Raw genomic sequence first — 15,838 nt, 5'->3', positions numbered from 1 at the left:
ATAAGGCTGATTAATGATGGTGCTGTTGGCCGGTTTTGATAAGGCTGATTAATGGTGGTGATGTTGGTTGGTTTTGATAAGGCTGATTAATGGTGGTGATGTTGGTTGGTTTTGATAAGGCTGAATAGTGGTGGTGATGTTGGTTTGTTTTGAGAAGGCTGATAAATGGTGGTGCTGTTGGTTGGTTTTGAGAAGGCTGATAAATGGTGGTGCTGTTGGTTGGTTTTGAGAAGACTGATTAATGGTGGTGCTGTTGGCCGGTTTTGAGAAGGCTGATTAATGGTGGTGCTGCTGGTTGGTTTTGAGAAGGCTGATTAATGATGGTGCTGTTGGTTGGTTTTGAGAAGACTGATAAATGGTGGTGCTGTTGGTTGGTTTTGAGAAGACTGATAAATGGTGGTGATGTTGGTGATGTTGGTTGGTTTTGAGAAGGCTGATTAATGGTGGTGATGTTGGTTGGTTTTGATAAGGCTGATTAATGGTGGTGATGTTGGTTGGTTTTGAGAAGGCTGATTAATGGTGGTGCTGCTGGTTGGTTTTGAGAAGGCTGATAAATGGTGGGACTGTTGGTTGGTTTTGAGAAGGCTGATAAATGGTGGTGAAGTTGTTTGGTTTTGATAAGGGTGATTAATGGTGGTGCTGTTGACTGGTTTTGAGAAGGGTGAGAAATGGTGGTGCTTTTGACTGGATTTGAGAAGGCTGATTAATGATGGTGCTGTTGGCCGGTTTTGATAAGGCTGATTAATGGTGGTGCTGCTGGTTGGTTTTGAGAAGGCTGATTAATGGTGGTGATGTTGGTTGGTTTTGAGAAGACTGATTAATGGTGGTGCTGTTGGCCGGTTTTGAGAAGGCTGATTAATGGTGGTGCTGCTGGTTGGTTTTGAGAAGGCTGATTAATGGTGGTGCTGTTGGCCGGTTTTGAGAAGGCTGATAAATGGTGGTGCTGTTGGCCGGTTTTGAGAAGGCTGATTAATGGTGGTGCTGTTGGTTGGTTTTGAGAAGGCTGATTAATGATGGTGCTGTTGGTTGGTTTTGAGAAGGCTGATAAATGGTGGTGCTGTTGGTTGGTTTTGAGAAGGCTGATTAATGGTGGTGCTGTTGGTTGGTTTTGAGAAGGCTGATTAATGGTGGTGCTGTTGGCCGGTTTTGAGAAGGCTGATAAATGGTGGTGCTGTTGGCCGGTTTTGAGAAGGCTGATTAATGGTGGTGCTGCTGGTTGGTTTTGAGAAGGGTGATTAATGATGGTGCTGCTGGTTGGTTTTGAGAAGGCTGATTAATGGTGGTGCTGTTGGTTGGTTTTGAGAAGGCTAATTAATGGTGGTGCTGCTGGTTGGTTTTGAGAAGGCTGAATAATGGTGGTGCTGTTGGTTGGTTTTGATAAGGGTGATTAATGGTGGTGCTGTTGACTGGTTTTGAGAAGACTGATAAATGGTGGTGCTGCTGGTTGGTTTTGAGAAGGCTGATAAATGGTGGTGCTGTTGGTTGGTTTTGAGAAGGCTGATTAATGGTGGTGCTGTTGGTTGGTTTTGAGAAGGCTGATAAATGGTGGTGCTGTTGGTTGGTTTTGAGAAGACTGATAAATGGTGGTGATGTTGGTGATGTTGGTTGGTTTTGAGAAGGCTGATTAATGGTGGTGATGTTGGTTGGTTTTCATAAGGCTGATTAATGGTGGTGATGTTGGTTGGTTTTGAGAAGGCTGATTAATGGTGGTGCTGCTGGTTGGTTTTGAGAAGGCTGATTAATGGTGGGACTGTTGGTTGGTTTTGAGAAGGCTGATAAATGGTGGTGAAGTTGGTTGGTTTTGATAAGGGTGATTAATGGTGGTGCTGTTGACTGGTTTTGAGAAGGGTGATAAATGGTGGTGCTTTTGACTGGATTTGAGAAGGCTGATTAAAGATGGTGCTGTTTGCCGGTTTTGATAAGGCTGATTAATGGTGGTGCTGCTGGTTGGTTTTGAGAAGGCTGATTAATGGTGGCGATGTTGGTTGGTTTTGAGAAGACTGATTAATGGTGGTGCTGTTGGCCGGTTTTGAGAAGGCTGATTAATGGTGGTGCTGTTGACTGGATTTGAGAAGGCTGATAAATGGTGGTGCTGTTGACTGGATTTGAGAAGGCTGATAAATGGTGGTGCTGCTGGTTGGTTTTGAGAAGGCTGATTAATGGTGGTGCTGCTGGTTGGTTTTGAGAAGGCTGATTAATGTTGGTGCTGCTGGTTGGTTTTGAGAAGGCTGATTAATGGTGGTGCTGTTGGTTGGTTTTGAGAAGGCTGATTAATGGTGGTGCTGTTGGTTGGTTTTGAGAAGGCTGATAAATGGTGGTGCTGTTGGTTGGTTTTGAGAAGGCTGATAAATGGTGGTGCTCTTGACTGGATTTGAGAAGGCTGATTAATGATGGTGCTGTTGGCCGGTTTTGAGAAGGCTGATTAATGGTGGTGATGTTGGTTTGTTTTGAGAAGGCTGAATAATGGTGGTGCTGTTGGCTGGTTTTGAGAAGGCTGATTAATGGTGGTGATGTTGGTTTGTTTTGAGAAGGCTGATTAATGGTGGTGCTGTTGGTTGGTTTTGAGAAGGCTGAATAATGGTGGTGCTGCTGGTTGGTTTTGAGAAGGCTGATTAATGGTGGTGCTGTTGGCCGGTTTTGAGAAGGCTGATAAATGATGGTGCTGTTGGTTGGTTTTATAAGGGTGATTAATGGTGGTGCTGTTGACTGGTTTTGAGAAGACTGATAAATGGTGGTGCTGCTGGTTGGTTTTGAGAAGGCTGATAAATGGTGGTGCTGTTGGTTGGTTTTGAGAAGGCTGATTAATGGTGGTGCTGTTGGTTGGTTTTGAGAAGGCTGATAAATGGTGGTGCTGTTGGTTGGTTTTGAGAAGACTGATAAATGGTGGTGATGTTGGTGATGTTGGTTGGTTTTGAGAAGGCTGATTAATGGTGGTGATGTTGGTTGGTTTTCATAAGGCTGATTAATGGTGGTGATGTTGGTTGGTTTTGAGAAGGCTGATTAATGGTGGTGCTGCTGGTTGGTTTTGAGAAGGCTGATTAATGGTGGGACTGTTGGTTGGTTTTGAGAAGGCTGATAAATGGTGGTGAAGTTGGTTGGTTTTGATAAGGGTGATTAATGGTGGTGCTGTTGACTGGTTTTGAGAAGGGTGATAAATGGTGGTGCTTTTGACTGGATTTGAGAAGGCTGATTAATGATGGTGATGTTGGTTGGTTTTGAGAAGGCTGATTAATGGTGGTGCTGCTGGTTGGTTTTGAGAAGGCTGATAAATGGTGGGACTGTTGGTTGGTTTTGAGAAGGCTGATAAATGGTGGTGAAGTTGTTTGGTTTTGATAAGGGTGATTAATGGTGGTGCTGTTGACTGGTTTTGAGAAGGGTGAGAAATGGTGGTGCTTTTGACTGGATTTGAGAAGGCTGATTAATGATGGTGCTGTTGGCCGGTTTTGATAAGGCTGATTAATGGTGGTGCTGCTGGTTGGTTTTGAGAAGGCTGATTAATGGTGGTGATGTTGGTTGGTTTTGAGAAGACTGATAAATGGTGGTGCTGCTGGTTGGTTTTGAGAAGGCTGATAAATGGTGGTGCTGTTGGTTGGTTTTGAGAAGGCTGATTAATGGTGGTGCTGTTGGTTGGTTTTGAGAAGGCTGATAAATGGTGGTGCTGTTGGTTGGTTTTGAGAAGACTGATAAATGGTGGTGATGTTGGTGATGTTGGTTGGTTTTGAGAAGGCTGATTAATGGTGGTGATGTTGGTTGGTTTTCATAAGGCTGATTAATGGTGGTGATGTTGGTTGGTTTTGAGAAGGCTGATTAATGGTGGTGCTGCTGGTTGGTTTTGAGAAGGCTGATTAATGGTGGGACTGTTGGTTGGTTTTGAGAAGGCTGATAAATGGTGGTGAAGTTGGTTGGTTTTGATAAGGGTGATTAATGGTGGTGCTGTTGACTGGTTTTGAGAAGGGTGATAAATGGTGGTGCTTTTGACTGGATTTGAGAAGGCTGATTAAAGATGGTGCTGTTTGCCGGTTTTGATAAGGCTGATTAATGGTGGTGCTGCTGGTTGGTTTTGAGAAGGCTGATTAATGGTGGCGATGTTGGTTGGTTTTGAGAAGACTGATTAATGGTGGTGCTGTTGGCCGGTTTTGAGAAGGCTGATTAATGGTGGTGCTGTTGACTGGATTTGAGAAGGCTGATAAATGGTGGTGCTGTTGACTGGATTTGAGAAGGCTGATAAATGGTGGTGCTGCTGGTTGGTTTTGAGAAGGCTGATTAATGGTGGTGCTGCTGGTTGGTTTTGAGAAGGCTGATTAATGTTGGTGCTGCTGGTTGGTTTTGAGAAGGCTGATTAATGGTGGTGCTGTTGGTTGGTTTTGAGAAGGCTGATTAATGGTGGTGCTGTTGGTTGGTTTTGAGAAGGCTGATAAATGGTGGTGCTGTTGGTTGGTTTTGAGAAGGCTGATAAATGGTGGTGCTCTTGACTGGATTTGAGAAGGCTGATTAATGATGGTGCTGTTGGCCGGTTTTGAGAAGGCTGATTAATGGTGGTGATGTTGGTTTGTTTTGAGAAGGCTGAATAATGGTGGTGCTGTTGGCTGGTTTTGAGAAGGCTGATTAATGGTGGTGATGTTGGTTTGTTTTGAGAAGGCTGATTAATGGTGGTGCTGTTGGTTGGTTTTGAGAAGGCTGAATAATGGTGGTGCTGCTGGTTGGTTTTGAGAAGGCTGATTAATGGTGGTGCTGTTGGCCGGTTTTGAGAAGGCTGATAAATGATGGTGCTGTTGGTTGGTTTTATAAGGGTGATTAATGGTGGTGCTGTTGACTGGTTTTGAGAAGACTGATAAATGGTGGTGCTGCTGGTTGGTTTTGAGAAGGCTGATAAATGGTGGTGCTGTTGGTTGGTTTTGAGAAGGCTGATTAATGGTGGTGCTGTTGGTTGGTTTTGAGAAGGCTGATAAATGGTGGTGCTGTTGGTTGGTTTTGAGAAGACTGATAAATGGTGGTGATGTTGGTGATGTTGGTTGGTTTTGAGAAGGCTGATTAATGGTGGTGATGTTGGTTGGTTTTCATAAGGCTGATTAATGGTGGTGATGTTGGTTGGTTTTGAGAAGGCTGATTAATGGTGGTGCTGCTGGTTGGTTTTGAGAAGGCTGATTAATGGTGGGACTGTTGGTTGGTTTTGAGAAGGCTGATAAATGGTGGTGAAGTTGGTTGGTTTTGATAAGGGTGATTAATGGTGGTGCTGTTGACTGGTTTTGAGAAGGGTGATAAATGGTGGTGCTTTTGACTGGATTTGAGAAGGCTGATTAATGATGGTGCTGTTGGCCGGTTTTGATAAGGCTGATTAATGGTGGTGCTGCTGGTTGGTTTTGAGAAGGCTGATTAATGGTGGCGATGTTGGTTGGTTTTGAGAAGACTGATTAATGGTGGTGCTGTTGGCCGGTTTTGAGAAGGCTGATTAATGGTGGTGCTGCTGGTTGGTTTTGAGAAGGCTGATTAATGGTGGTGCTGTTGGCCGGTTTTGAGAAGGCTGATAAATGGTGGTGCTGTTGGCCGGTTTTGAGAAGGCTGATTAATGGTGGTGCTGTTGGTTGGTTTTGAGAAGGCTGATTAATGATGGTGCTGTTGGTTGGTTTTGAGAAGGCTGATAAATGGTGGTGCTGTTGGTTGGTTTTGAGAAGGCTGATTAATGGTGGTGCTGTTGGTTGGTTTTGAGAAGGCTGATTAATGGTGGTGCTGTTGGCCGGTTTTGAGAAGGCTGATAAATGGTGGTGCTGTTGGCCGGTTTTGAGAAGGCTGATTAATGGTGGTGCTGCTGGTTGGTTTTGAGAAGGGTGATTAATGATGGTGCTGCTGGTTGGTTTTGAGAAGGCTGATTAATGGTGGTGCTGTTGGTTGGTTTTGAGAAGGCTAATTAATGGTGGTGCTGCTGGTTGGTTTTGAGAAGGCTGAATAATGGTGGTGCTGTTGGTTGGTTTTGATAAGGGTGATTAATGGTGGTGCTGTTGACTGGTTTTGAGAAGACTGATAAATAGTGGTGCTGCTGGTTGGTTTTGAGAAGGCTGATAAATGGTGGTGCTGTTGGTTGGTTTTGAGAAGGCTGATTAATGGTGGTGCTGTTGGTTGGTTTTGAGAAGGCTGATAAATGGTGGTGCTGTTGGTTGGTTTTGAGAAGACTGATAAATGGTGGTGATGTTGGTGATGTTGGTTGGTTTTGAGAAGGCTGATTAATGGTGGTGATGTTGGTTGGTTTTCATAAGGCTGATTAATGGTGGTGATGTTGGTTGGTTTTGAGAAGGCTGATTAATGGTGGTGCTGCTGGTTGGTTTTGAGAAGGCTGATTAATGGTGGGACTGTTGGTTGGTTTTGAGAAGGCTGATAAATGGTGGTGAAGTTGGTTGGTTTTGATAAGGGTGATTAATGGTGGTGCTGTTGACTGGTTTTGAGAAGGGTGATAAATGGTGGTGCTTTTGACTGGATTTGAGAAGGCTGATTAATGATGGTGCTGTTTGCCGGTTTTGATAAGGCTGATTAATGGTGGTGCTGCTGGTTGGTTTTGAGAAGGCTGATTAATGGTGGCGATGTTGGTTGGTTTTGAGAAGACTGATTAATGGTGGTGCTGTTGGCCGGTTTTGAGAAGGCTGATTAATGGTGGTGCTGTTGACTGGATTTGAGAAGGCTGATAAATGGTGGTGCTGTTGACTGGATTTGAGAAGGCTGATAAATGGTGGTGCTGCTGGTTGGTTTTGAGAAGGCTGATTAATGGTGGTGCTGCTGGTTGGTTTTGAGAAGGCTGATTAATGATGGTGCTGTTGGTTGGTTTTGAGAAGGCTGATTAATGGTGGTGCTGCTGGTTGGTTTTGAGAAGGCTGATTAATGGTGGTGCTGCTGGTTGGTTTTGAGAAGGCTGATAAATGGTGGTGCTGTTGGTTGGTTTTGAGAAGGCTGATTAATGGTGGTGCTGCTGGTTGGTTTTGAGAAGGCTGATAAATGGTGGTGCTGTTGACTGGATTTGAGAAGGCTGATAAATGGTGGTGCTGCTGGTTGGTTTTGAGAAGGCTGATTAATGGTGGTGCTGCTGGTTGGTTTTGAGAAGGCTGATTAATGATGGTGCTGTTGGTTGGTTTTGAGAAGGCTGATTAATGGTGGTGCTGCTGGTTGGTTTTGAGAAGGCTGATTAATGGTGGTGCTGCTGGTTGGTTTTGAGAAGGCTGATAAATGGTGGTGCTGTTGGCCGGTTTTGAGAAGGCTGATTAATGGTGGTGATGTTGGTTGGTTTTGAGAAGGCTGATTAATGGTGGTGATGTTGGTTTGTTTTGATAAGGGTGATTAATGGTGGTGCTGTTGACTGGTTTTGAGAAGGGTGATAAATGGTGGTGCTCTTGACTGGATTTGAGAAGGCTGATTAATGATGGTGCTGTTGGCCGGTTTTGAGAAGGCTGATTAATGGTGGTGATGTTGGTTTGTTTTGAGAAGGCTGAATAATGGTGGTGCTGTTGGCTGGTTTTGAGAAGGCTGATTAATGGTGGTGATGTTGGTTTGTTTTGAGAAGGCTGATTAATGGTGGTGCTGTTGGTTGGTTTTGAGAAGGCTGAATAATGGTGGTGCTGCTGGTTGGTTTTGAGAAGGCTGATTAATGGTGGTGCTGTTGGCCGGTTTTGAGAAGGCTGATAAATGATGGTGCTGTTGGTTGGTTTTGATAAGGGTGATTAATGGTGGTGCTGTTGACTGGTTTTGAGAAGACTGATAAATGGTGGTGCTGCTGGTTGGTTTGGAGAAGGCTGATAAATGGTGGTGCTGTTGGTTGGTTTTGAGAAGGCTGATTAATGGTGGTGCTGTTGGTTGGTTTTGAGAAGGCTGATAAATGGTGGTGCTGTTGGTTGGTTTTGAGAAGACTGATAAATGGTGGTGATGTTGGTGATGTTGGTTGGTTTTGAGAAGGCTGATTAATGGTGGTGATGTTGGTTGGTTTTCATAAGGCTGATTAATGGTGGTGATGTTGGTTGGTTTTGAGAAGGCTGATTAATGGTGGTGCTGCTGGTTGGTTTTGAGAAGGCTGATTAATGGTGGGACTGTTGGTTGGTTTTGAGAAGGCTGATAAATGGTGGTGAAGTTGGTTGGTTTTGATAAGGGTGATTAATGGTGGTGCTGTTGACTGGTTTTGATAAGGGTGATAAATGGTGGTGCTTTTGACTGGATTTGAGAAGGCTGATTAATGATGGTGCTGTTGGCCGGTTTTGATAAGGCTGATTAATGGTGGTGCTGCTGGTTGGTTTTGAGAAGGCTGATTAATGGTGGCGATGTTGGTTGGTTTTGAGAAGACTGATTAATGGTGGTGCTGTTGGCCGGTTTTGAGAAGGCTGATTAATGGTGGTGCTGCTGGTTGGTTTTGAGAAGGCTGATTAATGATGGTGCTGTTGGCCGGTTTTGATAAGGCTGAATAATGGTGGTGCTGCTGGTTGGTTTTGATAAGGCTGATTAATGGTGGTGCTGCTGGTTGGTTTTGAGAAGGCTGATTAATGGTGGTGATGTTGGTTTGTTTTGATAAGGGTGATTAATGGTGGTGCTGTTGACTGGTTTTGAGAAGGGTGATAAATGGTGGTGCTCTTGACTGGATTTGAGAAGGCTGATTAATGATGGTGCTGTTGGCCGGTTTTGAGAAGGCTGATTAATGGTGGTGATGTTGGTTTGTTTTGAGAAGGCTGAATAATGGTGGTGCTGTTGGCTGGTTTTGAGAAGGCTGATTAATGGTGGTGATGTTGGTTTGTTTTGAGAAGGCTGATTAATGGTGGTGCTGTTGGTTGGTTTTGAGAAGGCTGAATAATGGTGGTGCTGCTGGTTGGTTTTGAGAAGGCTGATTAATGGTGGTGCTGTTGGCCGGTTTTGAGAAGGCTGATAAATGATGGTGCTGTTGGTTGGTTTTGATAAGGGTGATTAATGGTGGTGCTGTTGACTGGTTTTGAGAAGACTGATAAATGGTGGTGCTGCTGGTTGGTTTTGAGAAGGCTGATAAATGGTGGTGCTGTTGGTTGGTTTTGAGAAGGCTGATTAATGGTGGTGCTGTTGGTTGGTTTTGAGAAGGCTGATAAATGGTGGTGCTGTTGGTTGGTTTTGAGAAGACTGATAAATGGTGGTGATGTTGGTGATGTTGGTTGGTTTTGAGAAGGCTGATTAATGGTGGTGATGTTGGTTGGTTTTCATAAGGCTGATTAATGGTGGTGATGTTGGTTGGTTTTGAGAAGGCTGATTAATGGTGGTGCTGCTGGTTGGTTTTGAGAAGGCTGATTAATGGTGGGACTGTTGGTTGGTTTTGAGAAGGCTGATAAATGGTGGTGAAGTTGGTTGGTTTTGATAAGGGTGATTAATGGTGGTGCTGTTGACTGGTTTTGATAAGGGTGATAAATGGTGGTGCTTTTGACTGGATTTGAGAAGGCTGATTAATGATGGTGCTGTTGGCCGGTTTTGATAAGGCTGATTAATGGTGGTGCTGCTGGTTGGTTTTGAGAAGGCTGATTAATGGTGGCGATGTTGGTTGGTTTTGAGAAGACTGATTAATGGTGGTGCTGTTGGCCGGTTTTGAGAAGGCTGATTAATGGTGGTGCTGCTGGTTGGTTTTGAGAAGGCTGATTAATGATGGTGCTGTTGGCCGGTTTTGATAAGGCTGAATAATGGTGGTGCTGCTGGTTGGTTTTGATAAGGCTGATTAATGGTGGTGCTGCTGGTTGGTTTTGAGAAGGCTGATTAATGGTGGCGCTGTTGGTTGGTTTTGAGAAGGCTGATAAATGGTGGTGATGTTGGTTTGTTTTGAGAAGGCTGATAAATGGTGGTGCTGCTGGTTGGTTTTGAGAAGGCTGATTAATGGTGGTGATGTTGGTTGGTTTTGAGAAGGCTGATTAATGATGGTGCTGCTGGTTGGTTTTGAGAAGGCTGATTAATGGTGGTGCTGCTGGTTGGTTTTGAGAAGGCTGAATAATGGTGGTGATGTTGGTTGGTTTTGAGAAGGCTGAATAATGGTGGTGCTGTTGGTTGGTTTTGAGAAGGCTGATTAATGGTGGTGCTGCTGGTTGGTTTTGAGAAGGCTGATTAATGGTGGTGCTGCTGGTTGGTTTTGAGAAGGCTGATTAATGGTGGTGCTGTTGGTTGGTTTTGAGAAGGCTGATTAATGGTGGTGCTGTTGGTTGGTTTTGAGAAGGCTGATTAATTGTGGTGCTGTTGGTTGGTTTTGAGAAGGCTGATTAATGATGGTGCTGTTGGTTGGTTTTGAGAAGGCTGAATAATGGTGGTGCTGTTGGTTGGTTTTGAGAAGGCTGATTAATGGTGGTGCTGTTGGTTGGTTTTGAGAAGGCTGAATAATGGTGGTGCTGTTGGTTGGTTTTAGGAAGGCTGAATAATGGTGGTGCTGTTGGTTGGTTTTGAGAAGGCTGAATAATGGTGGTGCTGTTGGTTGGTTTTAGGAAGGCTGATTAATGGTGGTGCTGTTGACTGGATTTGAGAAGGGTGATTAATGGTGGTGCTGTTTGACTGGTTTTGAGAAGGGTGATAAATGGTGGTGCTCTTGACTGGATTTGAGAAGGCTGATTAATGATGGTGCTGTTGGCCGGTTTTGAGAAGGCTGATTAATGGTGGTGATGTTGGTTTGTTTTGAGAAGGCTGAATAATGGTGGTGCTGCTGGTTGGTTTTGAGAAGGCTGATTAATGGTGGTGCTGTTGGTTGGTTTTGAGAAGACTGATAAATGGTGGTGATGCTGGTTGGTTTTGAGAAGGGTGATTAATGGTGGTGATGTTGGTTGGTTTTGAGAAGGCTGATTAATGGTGGTGCTGTTGGTTGGTTTTGAGAAGGCTGATTAATGGTGGTGCTGTTGGTTGGTTTTGAGAAGGCTGATTAATGGTGGTGCTGTTGGTTGGTTTTGAGAAGGCTGAATAATGGTGGTGCTGTTGGTTGGTTTTGAGAAGGCTGAATAATGGTGGTGCTGTTGGTTGGTTTTGAGAAGGCTGATTAATGGTGGTGCTGTTGGTTGGTTTTGAGAAGGCTGAATAATGGTGGTGCTGTTGGTTGGTTTTAGGAAGGCTGAATAATGGTGGTGCTGTTGGTTGGTTTTGAGAAGGCTGATAAATGGTGGTGCTGTTGGCCGGTTTTGAGAAGGCTGATTAATGGTGGTGCTGTTGGTTGCAGGACCCCACCTGTCACATTTGAAAGCAAGTTTGTTGATGCTTATCCAGACCTCTATGAAAGGCTCAGAAATGCTCCTGAAGGTACAGTATGTTTATATGTTCTAAGGAACACAAACCAAGGGTGGGCAATACAGCTCCTGACTTCCCTATTTAAGAGATTTTGCAAAGAAAATATAAACTCCTGGATCCACCTGCAAGGTGCATGGATGTCCAAAAGTTTTTATTGTTCGCAGAACTGTTTAGCATGTGCAGAAATCTTGCATTGTTGTCAGCCCCCCACCATTATATATATTATGGTGGCTTTATCAGGAAATATTTTAAAAATGTGTTGTTGGCTCCAAGGAGCATTTTAGGCCTAGATACAGTACATTAAGCCAGATTTTTTTCAGGATTTTTAGAGAAGAAAAAGATTTTTAGAACATTTTGGGATTGTTTAGATTTTTTTAGGTATTTGAGCTAAAATTCTGAGGAAATGCTACCTGTTTGCTAACAAATTGATCTTCAGTGCCATTCTCACAAGTAACAAATCCCTGTTTGCAGTTACTGTTATATAAGAACTAATTAGTTTGTCAAAACTTGTCACTTACACATGAATACAAGAATATAGCTTAATACAGAAAACTAAATATATATACAACAAATTCTTTATAAATCGGTTTTTTTTTTATGTTTACAGAAAATATCCAAACTTTTTTAGCCAATTTTTTGAGATTAATAGAGATTTCTAGGAAAAAAATCAGGTTTTTAAAATAAATATTCAGGATTTTTAGAATTTTCTTGGAGAATATCCGGAAAAATTTGTAGAACATTTTTCAGGAGTAATGTATTATTGTCTAGAGCATACGATTACCAGTTATCACTCATGTGTAAGAGTTTGTATTATATGGGAAGGTTGATTAACAGTTATAATTCATGTGTAGGGTGTGTATCATATGGGGATGTTGATCACTGGATGTGGAGACTCTATCTGGACGACTTTGGCGAGTTCTGTGAATCCCTTGGGTTACCTGTGTGTCCAATGGCTGAGGTCCACCCTAGTGACAAGCTTCCTCTTGCCACACCTTTACTGTATGGGATCAGTCCGTCCATCTTGGAAAAGCCAGGATACTGGCCAGATAGGTACATATGATACAGTAGCAGATCTAGGGGGAGGGTGAAGGGGGTTTAACCCCCCTCCCCCCACTTTGGGCTGCCAGAAAGCCATATGTTACTATATTTTTTTTCCATGTCTCCATGAAACATAATGTAAAACAAGCACTATATAATTTATTTATGTCAGTTGTTGATGTGTGTCAATGTGCAGTTACTGGTTCTTAGACTCGTATGAAGAATATTTCAAGATAGTTCTGGTTCTTGGACTCATACAGTATATGAAGAATATTCCAAGAACGTTTCTTTGACTTATATGTATATGAAGAATATTTTCCAATGTTTCCATGAGACATAATGTAATTTTTGTGTGTGTGCTGTTTGTTGTTTTAGCGTGTCAATGTGCGGGTACTGGTTCTTAGACTCACCCAAAGAAGACTACCGTGACATTGAGGTTCTCCAGCCCACCCTGCTCAGTCCTAAAGTGTCTCTTGAGGACTTTTTTCAAACAATGGCCGAAGCCAAGGAAAGTCCACTGTACATTGGCTTTGGCTCGATGGAGGAGTTAGGCTTTTTCTCAAGTCTGGATTGTGTGGAGTTGGTTGGCATAATAAATGAAGGTTAGAGTAGAGTCCAATATTTCAAATATTGCTTCTTCTCTTATTCTGGGTAATTGTGCACATTATTCTTGAAGTAAAGTCGTTGTTTGCCTTGGCACGGCGCATCTGCCTTATGCATTATCTGTGTTCATCCAATGGCGAATTTAAGGTTGGGCCGAGCGGGCCACGCCCCCCCCCCCCCCCCTATTTCCATGAATGTTTTAGCAGATAAACAAAAAGGCAACAGTAAAGTATATATCTCAAATCTGATTTTCAGATATTTTCTAACTTCAGTTTTGCAGAGAAAAATATCTAAGGCTTTGTCTAATTCTTTCAAAAGAATTTACCACACAGTATACTGTAGTGTAGATTTGCAACAACAAAAATGAAAACTCATTATCCATTGTTTTTTCACTGTGTAACTCAAATAACAACAGGCCAACCATCTCTAAAGTTCAATTTTGTAAAATAGACTTGCAATCTTCTTGCATTACTAGCTTTGCACATCAGAAACTATAGTCCTTGAACAATTAGCAGACTATGAAAACTGCTACTAGAAAACTGCAGGGAGCTTCCTTGAAAATGTTTTTTTTTCACAACAGGTCTTGTGGAATGTAACATCAAGGCTTTACTCCACGTGTCTCCCAACTCCTCTTTGCTCAAAGCCTGGGAAATGGTCCGCAAAAACGTCCTCTACTGTAACATCTACTGCGTTACCCAGTATACCCCGCACGCTCAGCTCTTCCCAAAATGCCTTGCAGTCATGCATCATGGTGGCAGTGGGACAGTCGCCTCTGCTATCCGTGCCTCTGTACCGCAAATTGTGTGCCCGTTTATGTTTGACCAATCGTATTGGGCGGATAAGGTAGCGTGGATGGGCGTCGGCGAGTCTTTGGGACATCCCAGAAGCATTACAGTGACGAGCTTTACGGACGCGCTGCGGTCAGCTTTACAAGACGACGTTTTCCTTTCAGTTAGTAATTACTCTGAAATACTTAGAAAGGAAGACGGGGTTAAGGAAGGAGCTTCGATTCTTTCTAAAGCTCTCCGGAGTTGATTTGGATAATGAGTGTTCTGTGCTAGGACATCGTCGGTATATCAGCGATGGGTAGTGAGTAGTGTTCGAGTAGAAAGATGAAACTTTCTGTCTAAAACCTTTGGCTGCTACCCACAAGTGACTGTAATTGTGTATATTTTATTCTCCAATTTGGCAAATTTGTTTAAATGTTAAGCTGCGAAAAATATCTGCTTCCTGAGAGATAAATACAATACACCAAAAACTGGTATTCGACTCTGCCAATCTTTCGTCTTTAATAAGACGTCTTCAGAAAAAGTCTTATTAAAGACGAATACCAGTCCTTGGTGTATTGCTTCCAGAGAGAGGAAGCAACCGTTGAGCGCACTCGTTTTTGCTGCGCCAGTAATTTTAGAATTTTATTGAAAATGTGTGCTTCCAGTAAAGATCCACCTCTCCCCGAAGCCGAGAAGAACATGAAAATAAAAACGGGGTGGGTGTTTTTATACCTATTTCCTGTGGGTTAGACCATTTTTTTTTTTTTTTTTTTACAACTGGTTTTGGACAATTTCAGATGGTGAAAATCGGGGGGGGGGGGGGGGGGTAGTAGAAATTTCGCTTGTGTTTCGCGAATCCGATGGTATTTCTCGTAGTTTCAGTTTCGAACAGAAAAAAATCAAGCAAAGAAAGGTTTTGGTCCCAGTGTAAGGGAGATACGGATATTTTTTGTAATCACAGAGTTATTGTGTGGGTGTGTGAAACGTTTTATCCACTGTGCTGTGAAACAGTTCATTTAGTATCTTGTGTAAAAAAAAACATCTTGCGAAAGAGTCACCCGATGGTCAGATGGTGGCTTTTTTGTTCTCTATCTATATTAGTACCATTTGGTCGTCGAACTGCTATTTGGCAATTGTTTTGCCTTTATCGCGAGCAACGATTTTGAATAGGTGTAAAACAATAATATTCCGCCCCTCAAAGAGCCCTGGTCAGCCACACCTTTGTTATTGTTTTTTTAAAAGCCGCATTATGTGCTAAAATCTCTAAAAAGCCAGCCATCTAAAAACAGTTTAATATCTCATTTACCAAATTCAATCGAAAATATCGCATTGGCCTCCTCAAATCAGCCGGTGGAAATGGATGCTTTTTCACACTTGGTTCTTAGGTAGGATGACAAAATGGCGGCTGGCAGAGGCTATTTGAAAATGAGGCATCGTATAATAGAGTTAAATGAGTTGGTAACACCAAGTGTAAGACTCGTGTAATGATAATTAGCACGCTCAAAATTATGATAAATAATACATTCTATTAATGTATTTTATTTATAGCTATAGTTTTATGTGCTCAAGTGGTTTCTATTACACTACCTTTCTGCAATTTACTTTATATGACGATCAACCATGGCTACCTATTGTTATTTGCTCTATCATTGTTGAGCACTTCAAAGTGATGAGGTGGCGTGTTTAGAAGTGCTTGGCTGTCAAATGGTTAGGAAGGGTTTTGTGGGACGGTAGCCATCGTGCAGTTTATCGTATTCTCGTTCCCAGAGCACCTCGGTCATGCTTCCCGACACGCAACAACTCTGGGAACGAGATTGCAGTTTATCGATATTACTTGTAATATAGGGTTCGTATAACATCGATATGTACCGTGACTTCAAAGTGGGAGCCATTTGAGCACACAAGCAATCAAATATGGTTTATTTAATGTTTAGTTTATAAATAATAAATCGGATGTTTGAAGTACCTTCTGATTTATTGTTTAACTCTACCCTGAAACCGGGGCGTAATGGGAAGGGGGCGTGGCTCGTACGGGCGTAATGGGAAGGGGGCGTGGCTCGTATGGGCGTAATGGGAAGGGGGCGTGGCTCGTACGGACGTAATGGGAAGGGGGCGTGGCTCGTACGGGCTTAATGGAAGGGGGCGTGTCTCTTACGAACGTAATGGGACAGGGGCTTGGCTAGTACGGGCGTAAT

General features: G+C 43.0%; 1 protein-coding gene across 1 annotated transcript in view; it reads left to right on the top strand.

The window, feature by feature from the left end:
* LOC116617606 (sterol 3-beta-glucosyltransferase UGT80B1) overlaps nucleotides 1–15,608 on the top strand; it is a 32,843-nt gene extending 17,235 nt beyond the window's left edge. Inside the window, exons 5-8 of the mRNA XM_048727519.1 lie at nucleotides 11,165–11,244; nucleotides 12,084–12,282; nucleotides 12,646–12,872; nucleotides 13,454–15,608. Of these exons, the coding sequence (XP_048583476.1) occupies nucleotides 11,165–11,244; nucleotides 12,084–12,282; nucleotides 12,646–12,872; nucleotides 13,454–13,908 (961 nt within the window). The 3' untranslated portion in view covers nucleotides 13,909–15,608. The remainder of the gene's footprint in view (nucleotides 1–11,164; nucleotides 11,245–12,083; nucleotides 12,283–12,645; nucleotides 12,873–13,453) is intronic.
* The last annotated feature ends 230 nt before the right edge of the window (nucleotides 15,609–15,838 follow it).

This window comes from Nematostella vectensis, chromosome 5, assembly GCF_932526225.1.
Source record: "Nematostella vectensis chromosome 5, jaNemVect1.1, whole genome shotgun sequence".
Taxonomy (NCBI): domain Eukaryota; kingdom Metazoa; phylum Cnidaria; class Anthozoa; order Actiniaria; family Edwardsiidae; genus Nematostella; species Nematostella vectensis.
Note: the sequence above shows the minus strand (reverse complement) of the source record. Positions and strands in the feature narration are given on the sequence as shown.